Source organism: Anastrepha obliqua, chromosome 2, assembly GCF_027943255.1.
Source record: "Anastrepha obliqua isolate idAnaObli1 chromosome 2, idAnaObli1_1.0, whole genome shotgun sequence".
In the NCBI taxonomy this organism is placed as follows: Eukaryota; Metazoa; Arthropoda; class Insecta; order Diptera; family Tephritidae; genus Anastrepha; species Anastrepha obliqua.
Window position 1 is genome coordinate 48,034,654 of NC_072893.1, and position 25,635 is coordinate 48,060,288.

At 35.9% G+C, this 25,635-nt stretch overlaps 2 protein-coding genes across 2 annotated transcripts in view; one reads left to right on the forward strand and one right to left on the reverse strand.

The window, feature by feature from the left end:
- Positions 1-10,531: 10,531 nt before the first annotated feature.
- Positions 10,532-12,392, reverse strand: LOC129238004 (peroxiredoxin 1). Its single transcript, XM_054873031.1, has 2 exons — positions 12,224-12,392; positions 10,532-11,583 (listed from the first exon to the last, which is right to left on the reverse strand). Exon 2 carries the CDS (start codon positions 11,581-11,583, stop codon positions 10,999-11,001), a length of 585 nt encoding a protein of 194 aa, XP_054729006.1. The 5' UTR covers positions 12,224-12,392; the 3' UTR covers positions 10,532-10,998.
- Positions 12,393-15,306: 2,914 nt separating this feature from the next.
- LOC129239223 (small G protein signaling modulator 2) overlaps positions 15,307-25,635 on the forward strand; it is a 42,830-nt gene continuing 32,501 nt past the window's right edge. The window contains exon 1 of the mRNA XM_054874572.1: positions 15,307-15,999. Coding sequence (XP_054730547.1) covers positions 15,927-15,999 — 73 coding nt within the window. The 5' untranslated portion in view covers positions 15,307-15,926. The remainder of the gene's footprint in view (positions 16,000-25,635) is intronic.

Sequence of the window (25,635 nt, forward strand, 5' to 3'; positions counted from 1 at the left end):
GAATTTTACTTAAGTTATTTGTTTCATGTCCATCTAAAGGGCTAAAGTTTGCTATTCATTGAAATCTTTTTTGAAATTGATTCAGGAAAGTATCTTCTGTTATCTCAGATGGGGCAATGGTAATGTAGAAAATACAAACAACATTTCATTTCAAGCGTTTATTGCTTTTAGGATGATGCAAAGGGAAGTGTTAAATTTGCAAAGACTGCTCTTGAATTTACTTTATAAAGTTTTCAATAGGTCCATAGCCGTTAATTTTGGTCAAGCTTGAGCTGAGGGAATACTTATTTGATGTTTATGTTGAACCATGGGACGCGGCATTATTCAATTGGATCGTGAAAATTTATTATCAAAATTAATGCTTAGTTTGCCAGATATTCGGAAGAAAAATCTTCAGTAACGAGGCTCATCACGGGTTCAGGCGTTTCGTAAACAAGGAAACTCCTGGATTTGGTGGAACGAAAATACACAAGAGGTTCTTCACGTGTGCATTCAGGTTTCAACTTAAAACAGATTTATATATTTATTTTACATTCAACATTTTTATACTGGGAAATTAAAATGAACTAATTCGTATCAAAGCGAATATTTGTACAGGATCCTATTAAGCTCGCCGTCAATACGCGCGAATTTCTTGACTGCTACCAAGTTTTCTAGTGGTAAACAGTTCCCTGCACAATAGCTCCGTGAGGAAAATCGACAACTAGAGATAGATGTAGGCTGGTTGTTAAATTGCATGAAGAGGGACCAACTTTTAAAGAAATCGATAGTTTAATGAAGTTACAGTTTCGAAACTTTGTTTTAATGTTGAGCAACGAGTATGTACGATTAAGCGTTCGAATTACTGTACGTGGTTTCTGCAGGAAGGCACCACTTTCCATACTATGCGTGACACATTGAATTTACTCGATTCGAGGACTTCGGCACCTGCTTTAGCAGCGAAATTCACTATCTATTGAGGTTTTTCGTCTTAACACTGCTCGACCTTTATTTGTGAGGCTACGTGAAGCTCCTCCCCGTGGTGATTGTACAATTTGCACCTTCGCTGAGCCCGAACGGGACATTTTCCCTTCATGTTTCCTCGGAGGAAGAGTGGGTGAGGTGCAACATTTGGATACAGCGCATGGTAAATCCGTTCGAAGTTGTGTAGAAGGGTTGGTGGAAGAGTTTTCTGAGAAGAGCTCCCCATTTACCTCAAATTCAGACTACCGGAATATTGCAAAGCTTTCCGAGCGGTAGTAGCCGTAATTAAATAAGCAGTTGATTTGTTGCTTACTTGTACAACTACTGCCAGGGTAAACACAGGTAAACATTTACTCCGACAGCCAAGTGACAATTAGGGCTCTGGGCTCGTTGCGCTGTTGAAGAGAATGGAATTAGTCGGGAAACACCTGTTTTCTTTGTCAATGTGAGGCTCATTTGGGTTCCTGGTCACACAGACATTGCGGGGAATCACTGGGCGAATTCGCATGCTAGACAAGGGTCCTCGATATCTTTTTCGTCATGATGAAAAGATTGGTGTTCCTTTAAGACTTGATGTTTGCTCCTGGGAAGGTGGACTTCCCGACAACTCAGCGAAAGCTTGATTAATACAGAAACGTGCAAGGTCGCGAGATCCTTTTAGCCACAGCTAAAAAAGGCACTCGAGGGAACAACGACGCAGCTTTTGAATTTTGTGGGTGTCCTTTCCGACAATGTCCGTTAGGTATTCATGCGGTGAAACTTGGTCTAACTTGGAGAACTTTCAGCAGTTGACCTATGGCCTATCTTTTCTTTCCCCTTTTAACTTCTCAATGGTAGAGAAAAGGAATTTTTCTTCCATGGATCAAATAATAGGAAAAGTCAGATCAACGCACAATACTCCAAATGACTTCTGACTAAATAAATGTAAATAGACTTTAAATTAAAATGATGATAACTTCAACTTAGTGTTCTTTCGTATGAACCCAAGCATAGCTAATGACTTAGTGACAAACAGAGCCAGTATGTTTCGAAAATGAATGTTTCGGGTCAGTGACCTTGAATTAAAAACAATATTTACATTACATTAAGGTACAAATGGTTGCAATACACCCCCATGAGAGATCATCAGCGTTTCCACGACAGTCGGTTCTACGTTACCGAAACGACCCGGATTTATATCCGGCCAAGGACTGTCACTCCAGCAGCATTCACCGTATATAAGTATGGGGAATGTTTATGCTGCTACAACAACAACAACACCATACCATCACATTGAATATTCATGTAATGTCTCACCTGGTGAACTTTTAGGTATAGTTTAGCTTAATCAGTAAATTTTATATAAAATAACTAGGAAATTTCAAAATGTTGGGCAAATCGCTTATAAAAATCAAATATAACAGCTGACTAAGGTGAGTCATTTGGGGTTTGTCTGACCATGTATCAATTAGAATATTCGACAAAAATGTGCTAACTTTAACAATAAGCCTACGACCATTCAAGAAGCTAAAAAGAACTTGGGGACCCTACTTACACACTTCTCCGAAAGTCAAGCTTGGTCAGCTTTATCGAATGCTTTGGAAAAGTCTGTGTAAAACAGGTCCATTTGACTTTGTTGATGGTTATTTTCCCAAAATTATATTTCGGACGCAATGCCAACGATTGTATATAAAATTAAAAATAAATACGAAAGTTCGGGCACTCTGATTGAAAACCCCTGTACAAAATTGCATACAAAAGAATCGAAACGCCTAAAACTATGCTATGTTCAATTATATGTTGCTTATTTGGGCATAAACCAAATACAATCGGAGGCTTATTATTAAAAAAAGGCTTTTGGAAAACAGTCGTGTTTTTTTGTTTGCCTTAACTTTATAGCCTCCGTTCTAATCAATAAATGTGTTATCCCTGCAGGCAAAACGACTAGCTTTGAATTACTTTATAACCATTTTGCTTTGCAGATGAAATAGTTTGTTTTCTATTCTTTTTCAATGCTAGAAATAGGTATTTTTATCATGGGTATGTGGGATACAGTACACTAGACAGGATCTAGTTTACAGGGGCGGCAGCCCTTGGCCGGGAAAAACCCGAGTCATTCCGGTAACGTAGAACCGGCTGCCATGGGAATGTTCTACGAAATGCCAATTGTTAGCCTAAGCATCAGTAACACTACATTTACTGAACAAGCCAGCCTCTGAATCAATTAATGAATTAAGTCCGTATGGATAAAACAAAAAAAAAAAAAACAAAAAAAAAAGGAGACGATCGATTACATCAAAATTTTTACTTGTCCAAAAAATGACCATTTCGCAACTAGTACAATCGCAGTTACTCCCGACCTAGCATGACTTCTTCCTCAAACAGCAGTTCATGAATTTCAATTAATTTGGCTTTTCGCTGCCCGGATAATTTATGAGAATATAGATTTTTAATAAATTCTACTTATTACTAGGCAAAAAACCGGGAAGTTATCAAAACATGCATAAATATGAAGAATCTGCGAATAAGTTCTTTAAATTGTTTAAAGAACCAGTTGTCCTACAATATTTATAAACAGTGTTTGAAAAAATTCAATTGCTTAAACAAATTTCTTCACAATAATTACGTTCGAAGTATCGTAGAGAGTATTAAGCCTAGTCCTAAAACTTTTTGGCACTACATTAAATCTCAGAAATCCTGTAGTAGCGTCCCATCTGCAATTTATTTTGGTAATACAACTGCTACGACGCCATTAGAAGCAGTAAATATTTTCGCAGAATCTTCGAATCTTTGTTCAGAATGATAGTAATTAAGTGCCTTATTGTTTTTTAGATTGGTCTTTAAATGAATTTTCAACTCTGAATTTTGGTACCTAAGTCTATCAGATGAATACGATCTTGTTGTTGTTGTTGTTGTGGCAGTAACTTTGCCCTGTCAGTGGAGTGTAATCACCAGTCGTCTTCGTCTAGCTCATCTAACGGCTAGCTCATTCCCATGGCAGCCGGTTCTACGTTACCGGAATGACTCGAATTTTTCCCGACCAAGGGCTGCCGCCCCAGTAAACTAGCCCTGCCTAGTGTACCATATCCCATGAATACGATCTTGACATTTACTGCCTATTTTTGGACTGAAAAAATCTTTTGATAGCATCGATAAAAACAGAGTGCCTTCAATACTTTGCCAGCAAGGAGTGCCGAAGAAGCTCGCTTTTTTGGTATAAATGCCCCAAGGTGGTGATACAAGGAAAATCTTCAGACTTATTTGATGTTGTCACAGGTGTGAAACCAGTTATATTTAACCTAGTTTTGAATTTTGTAATCAGCGATATCGACCCTGGAGCTACCATTTTTACGAAAAGCGTCCAGATCTACGGCTATGCTGACGACCTTGTTATCTTTGCTAGAAACCAACGCGCTCTTGCTGATTGTACGCTGGAGCTGATAACTTAAGCAAAGCTAGGCGGTCTTGAAGATAAGATAGGCAGATAGGCGCCACACGCTATGGCAAACTTGAAGTCAGCCCATAGTGAAGAGTTTTAAATACCTGGATATAAACTTTAGCAGCGCTGCAGAGTTATTTTGCTCACCTAAAACTTCTCAAAAATAACTTCCTATCGAGGTAGTCTAAGCTACAAATCCACAGGACACTAATAAGACGAGTAGCAACACATGGCTGCGAAGTGTGGGTACTGACATCTAACATAAAGAACTACCTTCTCCGCTGAGGGCGTAAAATCCAAAGAAGGATTTTCGGACCAGAAAGGGAAGCTGATGGATCTTCCAGAATCAGATGCAATGATGAAATCGAACAGCTGATATCAGGCCAAAACATTGTGCGTTTCGTTAAAGCTCAGTGGCTGCAATGGTTTGGATATCTACTCAGGATGGACGACAGCAGAATTACGAAAAAGACTTTCAACTCTCTTATTATGCGCAGTAAAAAGTTTAGAAGACCGCCAAGAAGATGGGCAGACGATATTGATGCAGATTGACGCCTTATAAATGCTAGGAGAAGGGACGCAATGAACCGAGTCTTGTAGTGTGATTGTGAAGGAAGCACTGGCTCACCCGGAGTTGTAATTGCTATGATGATGATGAAGTCTATCAGATGATGATGTCGAAAATGGAGCCTTTAGCTTAAAATCTTCCTTAGAGACTGATATCGATGGGGTTTCTGTGGCTTTCTAAAGAAATGTCCTGCAGTTGTTTCTCCTCTAAAAATAAATAAAATCTGCAGGGATTTCTGGAAATTGATGACTGGAAATTAACAAGTATATCACCATTTTTTAAAAGCGGCAATAAGAATGAAGTAAGTAATTATCACCCAATTTCCAACTCTCGACAATTTCTAAACTTTTTAAAACCATTGTTAAAAAAATATGTCCGTTGCCACAAAAATCTAATTTCGTGCAATCATTCGACCGTCAACAGGATCTAATATCGTAGTTTTTATTGAATTTCACATTAGAGGCTTTTCAGCAGGCATCATGTCAGAGTCAGAGGTCAGAGTTTCTTATAGCGGTTTATCATACATGTAGGTAAATTATCTTCGCTTGGATTTCTTGCAGCGTGTAAAATCGAATTTATGCAGAAGACATTGTGTGTTCACAATTGATGGTATATCCTATGAAACATTCAGTGTCTGTTCTGGAGTACATTAGGGAAGTGTTTTAGGTTCCCTACATCTCAAAAACATTAGCAATCGTTTCTCATTCGCTAATTTTTTGTTATATTCTGACGACTTGAAAACATTTCCAGTTTCAAATAACACAACTGACGTGTGTAGGCTTCAAGCTGATATAAAAAATTTTTTATGTGATGTCAAAAATCACGACGTTATTTAAATATCAAAAAATGCTGTCATGCCACCAAGGCGAATCTATTAAAGGTGGTATCGGTAAATCAGCCGATTTATTTTTTTTCTTTCGTCGTGTCCATGTGGCTGTCAGCCCAGAGTGAAACAAGGCGAATTCATTCTTTGTTTTCTACTTGGCCAATACTTTTCGTTGACAATCAAACGTACAAAATATTGTTGTTGGTCTAGTGCTACCACCTTTAATGAAATCCACTACTTTTTCCGAAATCCTACTGTTTTTCACACTTCTTATAGCGCGTCTAATATATGTATTTAGTAGAGAATCCAAAAATATAGGTATAGTTTTTGGCAGTTCCTTTTCATTTAATAATCACATTCATTTCAGCTTATCAAAATCAAATTCTCTCTAAGTCATGCTCAATGCTCATATTTTACGGACCCTTATACCCTGAAACTGCGTTTACTGTATTCATACGATCTAGGTTGGATACCATACCACAAATTCTTAATTGACAGGATCAAACGTGTGCAAAAGGTATCTCTAAAATATGTCCTAACATCATTAAAGTTTTCTGATCCCATCTCATCTTACAAAACCTGTTTGCTGTTGATCAACTTGAAGCCTTTAGAAAGTGGAAGATCGATTCCTGCTCTCTCTTTTGTTTTCAATGTTCTTAAGGGTGACATTAGGTGTGTTCATGTAAAACTTATCCAGTAACTTAATTTCCGAGAATGCGCTCTCAAAGATAAAAATATCAAAAAAATACATAAACCCAAAGCTACAATAGTAACAATTTGCAAGTCTCACGAACAGCTTATTAAATTATTGGCGCGAAAAAGCGCAAAAAGTAAAAAAAAATTTCCTGGTATTAAATAACAAAAAAAAAAAATTTAATAAAATGCAAAATAACGAGCTTAGCATTACATGATTTTATTTTCTCCACAATAATTTGCTCCATTTCATCATCGCTGTCAGATGAAGTACTTTCTTCATATTTTCATATAGATAAGTATGCATATATTGCCAAATTAATTAATAACCAAGAAGTGTAAAACACCAAAGATACCTTCAATGCTTCCGATATGTATTTCGGAAACTGCAATAACGGTGACTAGAGGCTGCGGTTCAGATATACATACATATACCTACATATATAATTTGTTTCTATTTAATGCATGACTTCAAATAAACTTTAAAAATTTTATCTAAAATATAATATATTTACTTACATTCTCCATTTCAACCACAATTTTTTATTTCAATTTAGATCTTTGACTTAAATCGTAAATTTTAATTTGTGTTTATTTTTACTTTGCGATCAGCTGTTTTTCTCACTTGCAAATTCTTATAAGTAAAAATTTATCCAGTAAAAACTTGCAACTGCCCCTCAAAATGAAATGCCATTTTGCTCTCACTTCCCCCTACTTTGAAAGTTTTTTGAATATATGAACAGCAAAACTTGATAATTTTTAACAATTGTTACAAATCTTCCTTGCGTCTGAATACGTTCTTCCTTCCTTCTAAATAAGTTCAATACAAAATATGCTCATAACGCTCCTATTGGACGTGCACTTCGTGATTTTAATGAGATCTGACGACTGTTCATGCTTAATTCCCAGAATTCTCTTTCAAAGAGCAAAATTTCAAAAAAAGTACATCAACGCAAAACCAGTAACAATTGCAAGTTTTACGAATAGCTGATTAAATTGCCGGCGGGAAAAATCACAAAAATCGTCATTCCCATGGCAGCCGGTTCTACGTTACCGGAATGACTCGAGTTTTTCCCGACCAAGGGCTGCCGCCCCAGTAAACTAAACTAAACTAAAAACAAAAATCGTATTAAATAAAAAAATAAAGCAACTAAATAATTTGTTCCATTTCATAATCGCTGTCAGATAAAGAACATTTCATTAGCAATCGCAAATCGCAAATCGCAAATTTTAATTCGTGCTTATTTTTACTTTGCGATCAACGGTTTTTCTCACTTGCAAATTCTTACAAGTAAAAATTTATGCAGTACAAATTTGCAACTTCCTCTCAAAGAAATGTCATTTTGCTCTCTCCCCTACTTTGGGCACATGAACACTAAAACGTAATAATTTGTAACAAGAATGATAGAAACATTCTTTCCATCATGAACTTGTAACAATTGTTACAAACTATTTGCTTCATGAACAGACCTCTTATTTGTAACTCTCGATTTCTCAGTTTCAAATAAGGAATTTTCTGTACTATTGAACTGCAGCTTTTAGTTTCGTTAGGCGTAAGTTTGTAATTTAGTTACATACATATGTAGATAATTTCATTATTCTTTAGTTTTTGTAGTCAGTTTGAAATCATATTTTCTTGACTTCTTGAAATAAACAGTAAATAAATAAATTTACATGCATGTGCTAACATTTTAATACCGCATTATTTTCATTGTTACACATGCTTATCAGCAAAACTAGCGATTGACTTCGATATTAGTTGGCTAGTGATAAGGGGAAGTTGATAGAAAATCAATACAACTGCGTAAAACGATGAAAAAATAAATACAAAATAGCAGTGCATTAGCATTGCAAACCAGCACTCGTATTGCTTGTGATATTCAATTAAGAATTAATTTATAGAATTATATATTATACATATATCCATCCGCTACACCTAATGCAAACATCTGTACATAAATATAAAGATGAACAATCCTAATTCATGAGTTTATGCAACACGTGTGTTTCGATTTGATAACAGTTTATTGGTTTTTGTACTCGGCAACTTTCAAGTGTCTAAGTAGAGTTGAAATCATTCTAACAATACACTTTCATTAATGGCCTATTTACCTTTTAAGCAAATGGGCTAATTTCTACTATCGGGATTATCAAATATTTTTGATATAACTCTACGTGTAGAACGTGAAAAATTCGTATTTATTACTAGTGATAATTATTTTACTGTTAACAGGCACTAACAACAAAAGTTATCAGCCCACAATATTTCTTGGTATTTCTATGATATATTTTTCATCGTTACCACCCTCTCTCTCTCTCGCAGATCCCACTGCTTTGCATAATTTTACCTTGTTTGCTTTTTTATTTAAAACTATTTTCTTTACTTTTATACATATTTGTGGTGTAATTACATTTGGGAATATGAGTGATCATTAAGGGAAGTTAAAATCTCAATTAATTTTGCTTTAAAGCTGAATCATTGTATTGCAAATCTTTTTGTTATTCTTGCATCAGAACTTTGTAATGAAATTTCAAACATTTAAACAGTAATTTCATGATCATACAATACAATTACGTGTACGTAATGAAGCACACGCGCGTAGATGAAAGCTATTGAAACGTCATTTATACGATTTTGTCTTCTAAAAACACCTTTAACGATTTTATTTCTTAAATCCTTGTTAAATAAAAGTCAATTTACATATATATACATGCGAATAATCAAATACATACATATGTACATAAAATATGAACTGAATTTTTCATGCACAACTGCTTGCGTGACATATACTTTAATTTATTTGCAGAGCTTTGGCGTAAATGTTTGTTCGAATCCTGCCCCTTGCAATACCACAGCACCAATATGTTGGTCAGCAGTACAATACTGGTTTTTTGAACTTCACATTGAAAATGAAATTAAAGCAAATCAGGAAATTTTATACGGCAAACCACGCAAAAGTAGAGTGAAAAACAAATAAGAAGTATAAATGTGCAAACGATGAAAATCGAGCATGGAGGATTTATTTGTCCAAAAGTGTATTTGTATGTCCATATGTATATGACATTTGAATCGCTCATGCAGTGCAGCAACAGCTTCCCTGCAGTGAAAAGCGAACATATTCTGCGAGCATTCTAGGTCATATACTGGGATTTTAAGGAAGAAATCGTACTAGTTCGAGAGTGACCATAATTGTACCAGTTGCAATATGACAAAGTAGAGGTGTACGCAACACAAATATGGTATTCTTCTATTATGAAGTACTACAACAACGAGTGTAATTTGGATACAGAGACTGGCTACTGACATTTCGTATTGGAAAAGGGTGGAAGACGAACCGCTTTAGCTGTAAAGCAAAGTGTTAGTTCTGAACTAGTAGATTTGGTTGCAGAGTGTCTCGACATTTATAATATTGTCTGTTTGGGTGGTGAAATTTTATCAGTCATAAATAATCTAATCAAGTCGCCATTTGTAGTTAGCCCTCGCATATTTTAATATTAAAAGAAGTTTACTCACGCATATAATTAGCGTTACTGTTGTAATTAATGAATGCTACGGAAATAATAGTCGGTAGCCAGATACAAATTCGTGTCTACTAAGTACACAAAAGGGTTTTAAGGCGGAAAACTTGAGTCCACTTTTCCCCTTTAGCTGCCCGGATTCAAGTTTTCCTATCACTTTGAAGTTTAATGTTTTTCTAGAACGAATTTTGGATACGTCACGGCAGCTAACTTATTTTACGCCAAAAATGATAGAAGTAAGTAAAAGTATTCTCCACATCGTGATTATATTCTAAAATAACTAATGATCTTTAAACTCCAGTCGTTTTATTAGCGAGCACGTTTCCTCTGTCAGGTATGCCGGTTATGGGCGATAAGTACAGGTACACACATACAATAGAAATGTTCAGTTACCGGCAACTACAATGCAAGTTTTTGCGTACAAAGGTTTAACTTCACTTTTTATATTCACTAAGATTTTGAACCCTTCTAACCACTTGGCGTAGATTTAGAATCTTAACTGTTTCGACCTTTTAGTGACCAATAATAAATGTATACCAAAAACTTTTTATTTGTTAAACTTTTTTTATTTTGTTGCGGATTTGTATTTGTTGGAAAATAACTTAGAGCACAGCACTTACAATCATTCTTCCATTAATTTCTATAGTATTTGCTCTACAGCTACATTTATTATTTAATTTCAAATGAATATTACTTCAGCGTTAATTATCTGAGTAAATAACAAAAACGTACAATACAAATCTACAACTTGTAGAACTACGAGCTAATAAAAAAAAGGGTGCCTCATATAACACATTTTAAGTGCTTTTGTTGTTTGTTTAATGCTGATTTTACGCGGCTTGCGATATTAATTCGAATCAAATTATTTTGTATGATTTTCTTATGCGAATAACTTCCAGCGCTGTTACTAATACAACCAGTAGTTGAATTACTTCTGTCTTGATTTTGATATTAAATTTGTGTTTTTTGAGCAAATCCGCTTTACTGTTGTAATTACCAATTACGATGCACTTAAGAGGCAAGCGCAAAGTACTCTTTAGACTTCTTAGGATCAGCGACCATGGTCTTAGCACCGGGCTTCCAGTTAGCTGGGCATACTTCACCGTGTTCGTCGGTGAATTGGAAGGCCTGCACCAAACGCAAAGTTTCATCTACACTGCGACCAACTGGCAAATCGTTGATGGTGACTTGGCGCAAATTCTGGCTTTTGTCAATGACAAATAGACCACGGAATGGAATGCCGGTTTCTTCGTCCAGCACACCGTAGTCACGTGCAATCTTCATCGATTTGTCAGCCAATAGCGGAATCGACAAATCGCCAAGACCGCCCTGCTTGCGGGGTGTGTTTATCCAAGCTAAATGCGTAAAATGACTGTCTGTAGAGCAAGCCACAACTTCACAGCCAATATTGCGGAACTCAGCAACACGATCCGAGAAGGCAATAATTTCGGTGGGGCAGACAAAGGTAAAGTCCAATGGGTAAAAGAAGAGCACCAAGTACTTGCCTTTGTAGTCACTCAAGTCGATATCTTTGAAAGCGCCATTAATAACGGCGGTTCCCTTGAAATGGGGAGCGGGCTTTTGAATTTTAGGCATCTGTAAATAAGAGACAAAAAAAAATAGTTAAAATACCGTTAGAAATCAATAGCGGTTTCCACTAGTACATTTATTTCACAATGCATATAATTGTTACTGTATGCAGATATATACATACATATAATATATAAAAAAAATATAACAAATCTTTAAATTTCATCATTTCATAAATATCTGTACCTAAACTGGTTTTATGCTCAATTTGCCTATGCGATATGCGGTGAATCAGCAATTAAGGGAAGCAACGAGTAGGTAGGTACCTACAAGGCATAAATGTGCACGAACTAGCAGTTTTAACAACAAAAAATAATTAGAAAGACCGACTGAGCGAACTGATTGTTGTTTGATGGTCGCTCGCTTGCGGTACGTTAAACTGGTGGGCACCGGGAAGCGGTAAACGAACCCGGCAGCTGCCGAGTAACAGGCAAAAGCAAACGCCAAGCACCTATGAACAATGTGCAAGTAACGGCGTTCCAAATCTTTCTAGAACTTAGTTAATCAAGTCATGACCCAGAGATACTGATTTAACTTTTAGATATTTATATAATTGCTCTTCCGAGTTGAGTTGTGCATAAACGTAAACTCTCTATTTTTCCCGGTATATCTGTATACTTAAATACCCATACGATATTTTACTTACTTTGAAATATTTAGAATTTCCAAACTTAGGTGATTTCGCACTGGTAATTAAGTAGTTTGTGTCGAACGGGAAAAACGCACTTAAGTGAGACGGAAGGCGAGTAAATTTACACCACACCGAACAACACGATAACACGTCTATTCAATTCGAATATTTGCAAAAGAATGGAAAGCTCGCTTGTGGACGGCTTAATCAAGGCGAATTTATTCAGACAGCTATCAAGGCAAGGCGAATTCATACAAGGTGGTGGCAATAGAACAATAACATGGGTACAGAAGCTAAAGGTGGGTTCTTCCGAAAGCCACGACTTTATTTTTCTCGATTTTGACATCATGAACGATAATAATACAAAACAAACAAAAACAAGAGAAATTTCTATTTGTAAACATTCAGTGAATGGCTTGTTAATAGTGAAAATTTGCCACTTTTAAATTAAACAAAGTAATGAAAACGAGTGAAAGCATGAATTATAGAAATACTTCCAAGTGAACGTGTGTGTGTGCAAAATTTCTCTTGAGATTGATAGTTTCTATTGCTTTCACTTACTCTTCCTCCTTACAAGCAAGTAATTTCGGTCGCAATAATCGTAAGAAACAAAGTAGCTATTTGCGGAAGACCCCATTTTCTGTATTCTGAACAACGTGGGCTATTGTCTAATTCCCCCTGAAGAAAGAAGAGGAGATCAAAATACAAATATTTTCACTTTGGAAATCAGTTACCAATCATCTGATGAAACAACACCAGCTTGTATAGATTTGCCTTAAGGCGAATTTATACAAGGTCAAGTCACCAGAATGAAAACGGGACTTACATATATTTTGTTACTGTCGTATGACGGTTTAAATGTCAAATTATTCGTAATATAAAGAAAGAAACATAACAATAATAAAAAAACAGATCACTTCAGGGCAGCTATTTTACAGCTATCACCTTATAAGGATTCGCCTTGGCAGCTGTTGCTTACCTCCAGAATCAAGGCGAATCTATTAAAGGTGGTATCCAAGGCGAATTGAGTATCTAAGGTGGCGCCATTAAAAAACAGTTACTTTATTTTTCGATTTCATTAGTTTGTTTGGTGTAAATGTCACAAATCACAATATTACTAAGCCATTCTCTGAATGTTGGCAAACATTTAATTTTTCCGCATATTGCTTGTTTTGTTTTGATTGCAGGAAGGCGAATCTATTAGTGATGACAGCAGGTGACCAGCATTTGCTTTTTCTTTGGCTGTGTAAATTCAGATGTCAGCAAAAAATTAAATGACGAAACATATTATTTACATTCAAATATTCATTTGTAATACATTTAAATTAACAAGGCTTTTTATAAATAAATAAAATAATGAGAGAGTGCGCAATTTGTTTTACATAAACAAATTCCTTTTTTATTTTCTATTCAACGTGACATTATTATGTACAAAATGTTGTTGGCCTACTGCCACCACCTTTAATGACTTTACATTGGATTGCAGTATTATAAAACAGGGATACTTTATTTTTACTAGTTTGCTTTATTTAAAAAACATTACTAAGCTATTCACTAAATATTCACAAACACTTTTGTTTGTTTCTTCGCAGCACTGACGTCATCGGTTGTCAAAATCGTGAAAAATAAGGTAGCGGTTTTCGGAAGGCGTAACCTGTATTCTGTACGCCGTGAATATATGTAGCTTCTGGTCGAAAAACACAACTTACGACAAATTAAAAGTAAGAAAAAAGAAATGAAAAGTAGCAGATTACTGTGACGTTATGCGATCCTTAGATTTTTACTTATGTTTACTTAAATTAAGCGCTTCAAATTAATAAGATATGTAAATATAAAAAATGTAATTCAGTATTTTTTAATTCATTTAAATAAAATAAAAACCTATCCGATTTAAAATTAAGTGATTAGAGCCTCAGTGAAAATTGTCATGCAAAACAAAGAATGGATAGTAAAATTAAAAGATCATGCAACGTTTCGGGCATTTTCGTTCCGCGAGAGAGAAAAAAGATATAACGTAGAGGAAATTGGGAAAAAGAGATATTACTTATATATATCTTAGATACACTTTGGGCTATTTTTCAGAGTTTTTCATTATGGTTGCTAATTTCTAGTGAGAAATAACACTGCCTACTTTCTGGCGCTTGCTTGTTGGTGCAAACTTGTAGGAAATATATTTTTGGTGCCTAATTTTTGGCGTTATATTTACTTGGTGCCTACTGTTGGGGCGTTTTTGGCCCTAATTTTTTTAGCGTTTTTTTTTTTGTTGCCTACTTTTTGGCGCTTATTTCTGTTTCCTGGCTAGTGCTTGTGCGTACTATAAAGTGCTATCCATTCCGGCGTCGGATTTATTGGTATTGCCTTGAGGTAGTTTGTGCCGTTGCTGCGGTACTGAAATCGCTGCGTTTGTGCGGGTGATAAACGCTCGGAGTAGTGCGCGTTATTGCCACTGTTTGTGATCGCCGTTTACCTACACCGGTCGACCCTTCTCCGATTTTCGTAATTACTGGAGTGGGCTTTAACAAACCATCTTTGGTGAGGTGATTTAGCCAAGAAAATTCCTATTGCTTACCTCAAGAAAATTCTCTATCTTCGTAATGTTGAAAATCTGAAAGTGCAGATTATATCAGATGTAACTTTACAAGTTCTTCTAGTTGTCGTGCGTATGTTTACGTTGGTGAGTGTGAGCACCACTAGGCATCAACTCTAAAATACTAAGAAAATTTAATTTCAAATCCAACGATTTTTTACAAAGTCTGGCAACATTAGTCGGTATGTTTAGTAAATTCGATACGTTTAGTAAATGTTACAAACGCCTAAAAATATGCGATGATTTTCGTTTGAGGCTGGTAAGACAGCACAAATTAATGTACCGTTAAATTAATATTTTACAAACCATTACACACCGTGGAAATAAAAAATATATATAATATAATTCTAGTTTCCATTTGATAAATTTATTAAATATCACGCAAGCAACCCTATGCACACAATGTTGCTACGAAAGTAACACACACCAAATGTCTAACCGTCAGTGAAATGCTCATTCAAACGTTGCTTGTCGACCAAAAAGGGTTTCACCATCAACGGTTTATTTTCTTGGCTTCGGTCTGGCATTTTTTCACACATCTACATACATATATACAAAGAACAGAAACAATAGTGACAGCATTAACGAAGCCAAAGAAGAAAGCTGTGATAAATCGAAATATTGTGGATATACAAAAACACACTTCAAATACATAAAAATGTGAAGAGAGGAACAACATTTTTTTATAATAATAAGGATTGGAAAAGTAACTTCAATACATTTATAAAAATTAAAATACACGAATGTGAATGCAACGAGAGGAAATGAGAAGAGGAGGTTGAAAAAGTATTAACAACAGAGAAAACAGGAATCGTTGAATGCGAATGCTGCCGAAATATGTTAAAACGAATTAAAAGCGCATGAAAAAACGAATTGATAACAATATCGGTTAAAAGTAAAACGAACAACGAACTTTTTTTCCTAACGTCTTTTGATAATTATACGCCGATAACTAAAAATTAAGTAGCAGTAGCAAAGGAAGAAAAAATACCTAAGGAAGTATTGCAGAAAATGAAGTATTAAAAGTTTGTTTAGTGCAAAAAGGACAAACGAAAATCAAAGGCAGCACCCGAGCAGCATTCATTTGTAGCCACAGAAGCGTTTGGAGAATTCGTAAAAATTTTCATACACATGAATATGCTGCATACGTTCAGTGGCAGTGGTGGCGGTGGGGGAGGCGGGCTTGGCGGTGGCGATTCAGGTGGTAAGTGGGAATTTGAGAGTAAGAAGAATTTGCGCAGAAACGAAAAGGACTTAGCGTAAAAAATCAAGGAAGTGCAGTGCAGTGTACTTACATATGTACATTTGTGTATGCATAAGTATACATATGTACTTACATACAAGCATATGCACATACATATGTGTTTGCTTATATGCTTCATATGTATGTATGTATGTATGTATGTATGTTGGTTAGGGCTTACTGTCTCGTCTTCCGGCAGCCATTTTCGGTTCGGTTGATTTTAGTTATGCAGACGAAACAACAAACACACATCCTATATTACAACAAATCAGAATAGCAACATCCGTTTTTGTATCCTCAGCAACTTCTTTGTTTACGAATACTGTCCTCAACTGTTCTCTACTGTTTTATTAACGGTTTAAACAACGTAGTAGTAGTAGTAGTTTTTTATTTATTTATAAATATAAAAAGAAGTTACATTTCCTTGGTAATCTTATAACTCAAGAACCGCCGAACCGATTAACACAAAAATTTCAGAGTTCTTTTCTATCTTTGAGGAGGTGGTTTATGTGAAGTTTGATTGAAATCGGTGCAGCCGTTCCTGACATTTTATGTGAGTAATGGTTTCCTCTCATACAAAATGCCTGTATGGGAAAAACAACAACAAATACACAGCCGCTTATGAGCGTTTCTGTTGTACTGTTGTGGTTGTAAGTGTATTATGTTAATATTAATTTTGGACGAAAATATAATAAAAACTGGAGCATTCAAGGAACTGGAAAAACATTTTTAACTTTATTTATTTTAGCATAATTTATTTAGTGTAAAAAATTGAAATGGAAATTAAACAATCAAAGTTTAATTACAAGTTTTTATCGGCTCTTTCACCTTACCTGTATATAGGTGACCACCACAATCAAATTTTAAAAAAGTACAGAAAAGGCTATTGTGACATCTTTAGAAAGTATGTTGAATGAAAAAAATCAACTAATTCAACTGCTTAAACATTTTACGAGTTCTATAAAGAAAACTTCATATGAAAAATTTCTTGCGATATAAAAAAAACATTTTATGTATGGTGGTGCGAAGCCCACTGGGAAATGCTAGTTTATTTATAAATATTGCAACTTGCATTTCAATAATTTGTACAATAATCCATTTAAATATATAGAGAAAGTAATAATAAATTTGTGGCAATAACAATGTGATAGACACAGCTCAAAAATTAATCAAAAATTAAACTCTGCAATAAGAAATTCTCTAGAGCGAGAGAAACAAGTTAGTCTTTTCATATTGTGGACATTAAGTATATCTATTATTTCTGCTACATTTAGCATCGCTGCGTTTAGGTATCTTATTTCGATTTCCTTCAGCACCGGACATCTTGTTGTTGTTATTGTTGTAACAGTAACTTTGCTCTGTCAGTGTAGTGTAATTACCGGTCGTCTTCGTCTAGCTCATCTAACGGGAAGTTGAAGCTTTTCGTCTGCGATATATCGTGGTTGGACTCCGATGACGGCATTCGGGTGTCCGGAGCTTAAGAAGGTGATAAGGGTTTCCCGATGAATGTCGTTGATGCTCTGTCTGTACACTGTCCGACCCAGTAGCTGTCGGTCTGTTTTGTCCTGGATCTTTCTGTTTTGTCTTGAACCTTATTCGCGTAAATGAGGAAGTGCCTCCTGACATGCCTGGGAAGTGACTCAGGCTCAAGCAGGTGTCTGCATGGGTGAGACCTGCGGTCCTTCAGTACCGGACATCTTCCTAAGAAGTTCTGCATATCTCCTTCCTCGTTTAAATTGCAAAGGGTGGAAATTTTTTGGGTATTTCCATACGTGGTTGCATTTAGCTTTAGTATACCACGTCTAGCTCTGAAAATTGTTGTAATGCTAGCAAGTCGCATATCTTTTTTAATATATGATTCCCCTTTTGAGTAGTCTAAATGTTTATAAATTCGCTTGACTGTGTTTTTTGCCGTGCCATATTGAGATCTTTCATTTTCATTTTGCTAAGAAGTTGCACACAGCGATGTTGCCAGTTTGTAGCGGTATTGTTTTCTTCAATCTTCAGACCGAACTCTATTCTCATGTCGTTCAGATGCTTAAGCCAAAACACATGATTACTTAAGATGCCTTGTGTTAGTTTGTGTGGGAGTCTGTTGCATTGTAAAGGTTGGTTAAATTTTAAGGGCCGATGTTGAATGTGAACCACACCTAAACCTCAACGACACCGTTGGACTTCTTTCTTTGGCGTTATTTGAAAGGAAAGGTATGCTTCGATAAGCCAGCAACAATTCAAGAGCTAAAGGATGAGATAATTCGGCACATTAATGGGATAGAACCTCAATTATGCTTCAGCGTCATTTGGCCGATATTTTCTTTCACACGTAATTGAGCCATATCAATATTATCATAATAAGTAGAAATGATAATAATTTCCTAAAAAAATTCTATTTTATTCAAAATCAACACCGGCCCTTAAAACTTAACCACCCTTTATTTATATATGGTTTTCCAGATATAAAGGGCTTTCCAATAAGAGGTGTTATTGGAGGTCTTTTCCCGTAAAAAATCAACGGTTTCGTTGATCAATACCAGATCAATACCATCCAATGCCGGCCATAAAAAATCGTTAATCATCTCTCGTTAGCGCAATCCATTCACCGTAACTGTTGCTCCAGCTTCATTTTCGAAAAAGTAAGGTCCAATGACTCCGCCGGACCATTAACTGCACCAAACAGTCACACGTTGAGGATAGAGAGGCTTTTCAACAATAACTCTAGGATTTTCTGTTCCCCAGATCCGTCAATTTTGCTTGTTGACGAAGACACAGAGGTGGAAATAGGCCTCATAACTCAAGATGGTTTTTTGATGATTTCCGGATTTTCCGGATCATTTTCATGCATTTGAACGACCCAATCAGCAAAAATACGACGTTGTTGATGATCGGCTGGCTTGAGTTCTTGTGTTAGCTGGAATTTATAAGCCTTAAGACCCAAATCTTTATGCAAAATGCCTAATTCCAAAGAACGACGAGAAATGGACAAACGCGGGGTTTCTTCAACACATTCGGCTACAACAGCAATATTTTCGGCTGTTCTTTAGCGACGTGCAAGGGTTTTATTCTTCACATCACTAACTTGTCCCAACAGCTCGAATTTTTTCACCAATTTCTGTATTGCGGTCCGAGAAGGTGCTTCACGATGACCCAAAAATGTTCGAGTCTTACGAACCGTCTCTGCCAAATTTTCACGATTTTTATAGTGAATTTTGATAATTTCAGTGCTTAAACAACGCGTGTATCGTTCCAGTTTTATTAATGACGTAGTTTCTACTTGTCAAGTATCAAAAAATGACAGCTTCAAAAGTGACATCTACCGAAATAGCGGGCCATTCAAAATAACACCTGTTATTGAAAACCTTTTACCTCATGTGGCTATCTTCTAAACCAGGGATGGCCAACTTGATTAGACCCAAGATCTACTGTTCACTGACGACACCCTGTGGGATCTACCATACTTACTTCTTGAAAACCTTAATAAAACAGCATAGTTCAGTACACAATTATGTAGTCTTTTTATTTTATTAAGAAGAAAAACATAAAAATTACTCTAAAAAACTACTTATTTAGTTGAGCATTCTTGTGAGCATTGGGTCTGAGCATCTTCTACTAGATTAGCAAAATCAGGTTTGTAGTTGGAAATTGCCAACCTTAAAGAGTCCAATGTATGAGCGTCTGTCAAGCGAGAACGATGTTTATTTTTTGTTGACTCACATAAATATGTTGAACCAAAACACGAACGCAGTTGTTCTTCATTTCTTCTTCATTCTTCTTCACTGCCCAGAAATCTAGACCTGAGAATGATCTTGCTTTTAGAAATATGTCGCAGCGCAGAGTTATAATTTCGTTTTGAAGTATCATGTGGTCCACTTGAAATGTATCTGCAAATTTTGTAGCTATTTCATAGATATCACTATGATCAATGGAATTATTAAACGGATAACTGATGAATTCGACCAACTTCTCAATTTTTTTGAAACCACTAAAGCGAATTTCGAAGTCTGATACCACTGCCTTAATTTCTGCCGTGTACTTGTCAGGAATGAAATTGTAAGTAGTATGTTTCTCAACATAATCCTTGATGTTTACAAATTGTTGAAATTTTTTCTTTTCGATGTCAATTATCATAGACGCTGCTTGACTTTGAAATGCTGCAATAGAACTCATCATTTCTGTTACTGTTTTATTCTTGCCTTGTAGATCCAGATTTAATATACTCAGTTTTCCAGTAAAATCTGCTAAAAATGCTAAATCGTATTGCCAGTCTAAATCACGCAATTGCTGACATTCATCACCCCTCTCTTCAAGAAATTTTATTATTTCGTCCAATAGATTCTGAAATCTTTGCAAAAACTTGCTTCGACTCAACCACCTTACGTCAGTGTGTAATGCTAAATCTGGTTCCTTCTCATCTAATTGCTGTTTAAAAAGCCGCCTTTGAAGAGATTTTCCTTTAATGGAATTTACAATCTTGAAAGAAATGTCCATCACATGTTTTGTGTTTAGTCTCTTACTAGCCAGTACTTGTTGATGAATTATGCAGTGGTAGCTAATAAAGTCTGGAAAATCTTCGTCTTTGTGACAAAGAGCAATAAAACCATTATGAATACCTGTCATTGCCCCATCTGTTGTCATTGATACGAGTTTATACAAAGGTAGCTTAATCCGGCTAATATATACTTTGAATTCCGTGAATATATCAAGGCCACGAGTTTTTCCTTTTAAGGAAATCATACTTAGCAGTTCTTCTTTCGTCGAGAAATCTTCAAAGACCATCCGAATAAAAATAAGTAATTGTGCAGTATCAGTGATATCTGTTGACTCGTCAAGTTGTAGCGAAAAAGCAACGCAGCGGACGATATCTTTTTGTAGCTGTTCGTTTATATTCTTACTTATTGTTTCTATTCGGCGCATCACAGTATTTCGAGATAGCTGTAAACCATGAATAGCTTTTTTAATTTCGTTTTTGTTTTTGAAATTAACGAACAGCGCATCTGACACTGCTTAAAAAATTTCCTTGATGTATTCTCCATCGGAAAAAGGTTTGCACTTTTGTGCAATTCTATAGCTTACTTGGAAAGAAGCTCCCGTCGCAGGTTTACTTTGCTCAATAGACCCAGAAAACATGTTTTCTTGGCCTTTTATTTGCGATTTTAATGCTTTCAATTTACTTTTTCTTATTTTGCTGTTAGGTGGAAAGTCAGCTTGATATTTACTATGCATTGTGTTAAAATGACTCTATAGTGCTCAACCATCGATAGTGTCGATAGTTTACCACCTTTAATGCGTGTAGCAGTGTTGCGCAGTCTGTTCCACGTATGTATATTGTATTTATATTTTTTGGACTTGCCACGATCGACTGGACTAATAGTCGCGATCGACCGTTTGGCCACCCCTGTTCTAAACTATGATAGTTTCTAGAGTTATTGCATATTTCGGAGTGAACTCGGGTAGTTTGAGGATTCTTTTAATGAAATAACGTTGAAGTTTATTTACTTCATCAAATAAGGCATAACCCCAAACTTGCGCTGCGTAAATTTATATCGTCATTTATTTATATTTGCATACCTTGGCTTGGAAGAGCTTCCATTTTGATTTTAATGAAATGAATGGCTTCGCTAAAAAATCGTTCCATGTGCAAATAATACTACAGTGACTCACAGCTTATTTGATGCCGGTAATACTTTTTTAGAAAAAAGAAAATTATTCGATGTTCATCAAATTTAATAAGAAAATGTATACGACTTATAATGAGATATGTATGTACTGTTTACTCCTGCAGAAAGAACAATAACAAAAACAAAGCTTGCTGAAAAAATAGTTTTCTCGTCAAATTATGCTCACAGCTTAGAATGCAATAACGGTGAAATGTATTTTCTTCTATTTACTTTAGCGTCTTAAGTCATTCTCAAAAAATTTGTGTAAAGAAAATTTGACAAAATTGAAATTTTTTAAAATGCGAAAACGGACCTCACTTGACAAAGGGAAGACGTTATTCGTTATTATAAAGAGGGCAAAATCCAACCAAAAATTGCACAAACTAGCTCCTCAAGTGCACAGTAGTGCAAGGTTTCGTCACGAAAACAGGTTAGAAGATAAGGGCAGATCTGCGCCAAAAAAATATTTAAAGATGCAGATAAGAGGTGGATTCTTCGTAAAGTTAAAGAAAAGCCCGATTTAAGCGCTCCAAAATTAACGAACGAAGTCGAAAAATACTTAGGCAAGATCTATAACCCTTCTGCGCGAAGAAAATTTTCATGGAAGGACTGCCCGAAATAAGCAGTTGATTAATGCTCGTAATAGAAAACAAAGAACATTTGAACAAAGGCATTTCGTTCTGGAAGACCGTTGTTTTTGCGGATGAAATCAAATTTAACCTTTTCAAGTCTAATGGGAAGTCCTGCGTTTGGAGAAAACCAAACACCGCGCTTCAACCATGTAATATGCGCTCTACAATTAAACATGGCGGGGGCAGTGTGATGGTATGGGATTGCATGTCCCATTCAGACGTCGGAAATTTAACATTTATCGAGGGAAACATGAATAAAGAGATGTATCTGGATCTGCTAACAGATAATTTAGTACAAAGTGCGGATAAAATGGGCATCTCGTTTAGGTTCTACCAAGACAACGATCCCAAGCATACGTCTGGTATTGTGAAAACTTGGCTTATCTGAAACTGCACACATGTAGTACAGACCCCTGCACAGAGTCCAAATCTCAACGTTATTGAGAATTTGTGGTCAGTGCTGGAAAATAAAATAAGAAACCACAATATTTCTAATGCTTTTGATATGTAACGGACACTACCGGAAGAATGGGATAAAATTAGTTCCGATTATACAGCAAAACTTGTAGAATCTATGAATTCGCGATTAAAAGCTATTCTGAATCAAAAGGAATACCCCACTAAGTATTAGTTGTAATTATGAAATCGAAATATTAATGTGTTTATGCTTTTTGAATACTTCTAATTTAGTGCATCATTTAAGCTGTGACCTCAAAATTGTAACTGAATTATTTTAATTTGCCATATCTTTCTTATGAAGAAACATTTTTTATTATTTTTTGTTATTAAATAAAACATGTTACTTAACAATAAAAAAATATACGATTTTTTTTTATGTAATGGAAATACCATAAAATATATTTGCTATTTTAATAATTTTTTTGGCTGCATCAAATAAGCTGTGAGCCACTGTAGCTTTTGCTGAAATACTTCTGCCTTCTAAGTGCTTGCTGAATGCCATTTTGGGTGTGGGAATAACCCCAAGTTATTTATGGTAGTAGTCTGGTAACTTACACGTTTTTTGAAGCCATGTTTGGGACATTTTTTGGAAGGGAAAATAAAATTCAATCGGTTTGATTTTCTGATATGTTATTAAAGGTATCAGAAGGTGTACAAAAAAAAAATTTTTTTTTTTTTAATGTTTTGATACAATTTTTGTACACTGCAGCAAGCGGCAAAAAAAGAGGTACAGTGGCTGGCCGCCGTGATTTCGTCACTTGTGGTCATCTGAAACAGAAAAAAACAAAATTGCTTATTAATCAGTGTGCTTGTCGTTCTGGCGGGTAGTAAGATCAAATGATTTTGACAAAAAATAACAAAATGGCGGACTTCGTAAGAAAATTGCCTTTTTTTTAAGTGGAAATCGGACTAAAAAATGGAAAGTTAGGGACGAAATAAATTAAATCTACTACCCGCCAGAACTATAGATGTGTAGAAAAACATATCTAAATTTCAGCTCAATCCGTTAGATAGAAAATTTGTTTTCTCGACGGCCATCCGGAAAAACGTTGTTTTGAGAAAAACGCGTTTAAAGTTTTAGCAATTGATTATTTATAGCGCGCGCAAGTACGAGCCGCTCTCATGTATGTACTATTATATAATTTCGGCAATATTTCGAATTTCGGTCTAAAATTTGTACAGTATAGGTATTACCAATATATCGCACTTTCAAAAATTCGAAATTTTCAAAATAAGTTACCAGAGAAGGAGAAGACGTTCATATATTCATGCCCTCAACCAATAGTCCAGCCTCCAAATAGTCGTGCAAATCACTTAGGTATAAAGTGAAAAATAATGGCGACAACAGACATCTTTTTTCACACCAGTGCAGGTTTCAAAATAGTGGAATATTTCTTTTCCCGCAGATCTAGTATTCTCGTAGATATTTTCTATCAGGTTCGTTATTCTGCTAGATATTCCCAGCTGTCGAAGTTTATAAATCAATGGACTCCTCGGCACCCTGTCAAACGCCGCCCAGAGAACATAAATTCATTCTCTCTCTACGCTTCGTTCTCTGCGCCGCCTTGAAATCAACAAAATATCGCACCCTAAATACAAAAGGGTCACAACTCAAAATTTTCCACACTCGAGCTTGACTTGTTTACAGTAGCACAGAAAACAAACTATGTGACATATCACGCTGAAATTTGCCATGTAAGCTTATAACAGTCCTACCAAAAAACAAAAAATTTATTTTTGCCATATGTCATCCGCGGACCGTTTTATTGATAACGTCTCGTTCATATTTGAGCAGAAGGAACATTTTGAGTTGTGACCCTTTTGTATTTAGGGTGCGATATGCGTAGACTTTCTGATTTTCATGGAACTTAAAACGTTCAATAGACGCAAGGTTATTTTTTTATTTAATTCACAGTTGAATAGTTTCTTCTAAAGCCGACTTGGAATTATGTGAGTGCGTTGTTTTTCATAATAAGGACTTCTATCTTCTCCTGGCGCTTTATTTACCCTACGGTCCATTTTTTTTTTCTTATGTTGATAGGACTGTAAGACACACATCTGCCACTTTTTAGCGCCATCGGATCATTAGTGTCTGCCTGGACGGCAGGAAATGTGGGCAAACAATTCTTGGATTTTGCATGATGATAACGTGCGATAGCCCGAGTCCAAATTGTGCTGGATTATTTGACCAAACACCAAGTAAATACATTCGTGCAAGCACCGTATTCACCTGGTATGGCCTCGTGCGACTTCTTTTTGTTTCCCCAAGTTGAAGTTAACACGTCGTGGAAGGAGATTTCAGTCGATAGAGGAGATCAAAGACAATGCGACGAAGGAGTTGAAGGCCATCCCTTCGTCGGCTTATCAGAGGTGCATGGAGGACTGGGTTAAGCGTTGGCTCATGTGTGTTGCTTTAGACAGGTCATATTTTGAAGGAGATAAAATAAACTTGCGTGAAATTTAACTCTGTTTTGTTTTATTTAAACATTCCCGGTACTTTCCAATTATAGCGTATTTTAGCATTTTCAATGGTTTGAGAGCCATTGTGTGGACGTTATGAAGTTCGGAACGTTGTTTTTTAGCCATTCTTGGTTCACTCGCGCTTTGTGAGACGGTGCCGAGTCCTGTTGAAAGGTCCTTAGTCAGCCATCGAAATGCTTTTCTGCCCTTACCTTAAGGCCAGGACCGATGAAAACGATCGAATACAACGGCAAAACCATTACCTGTGGTGGGTGCTGTCTCCTGGTGGCCAATCAATCAATCAGATTACACGGTATTTTAGCATTTTCAATGGTTTTTTCGACTTCCATAAAAGTTATACCTTTATCGAGATATTCATCTTTACATAGCGC

What these genes read in the sequence shown, in the direction of transcription:
- LOC129238004 (XM_054873031.1), bottom strand. Translation starts at nt 11,583, where the DNA reads ATGCCTAAAATTCAAAAGCCCGCTCCCCATTTCAAGGGAACCGCCGTT.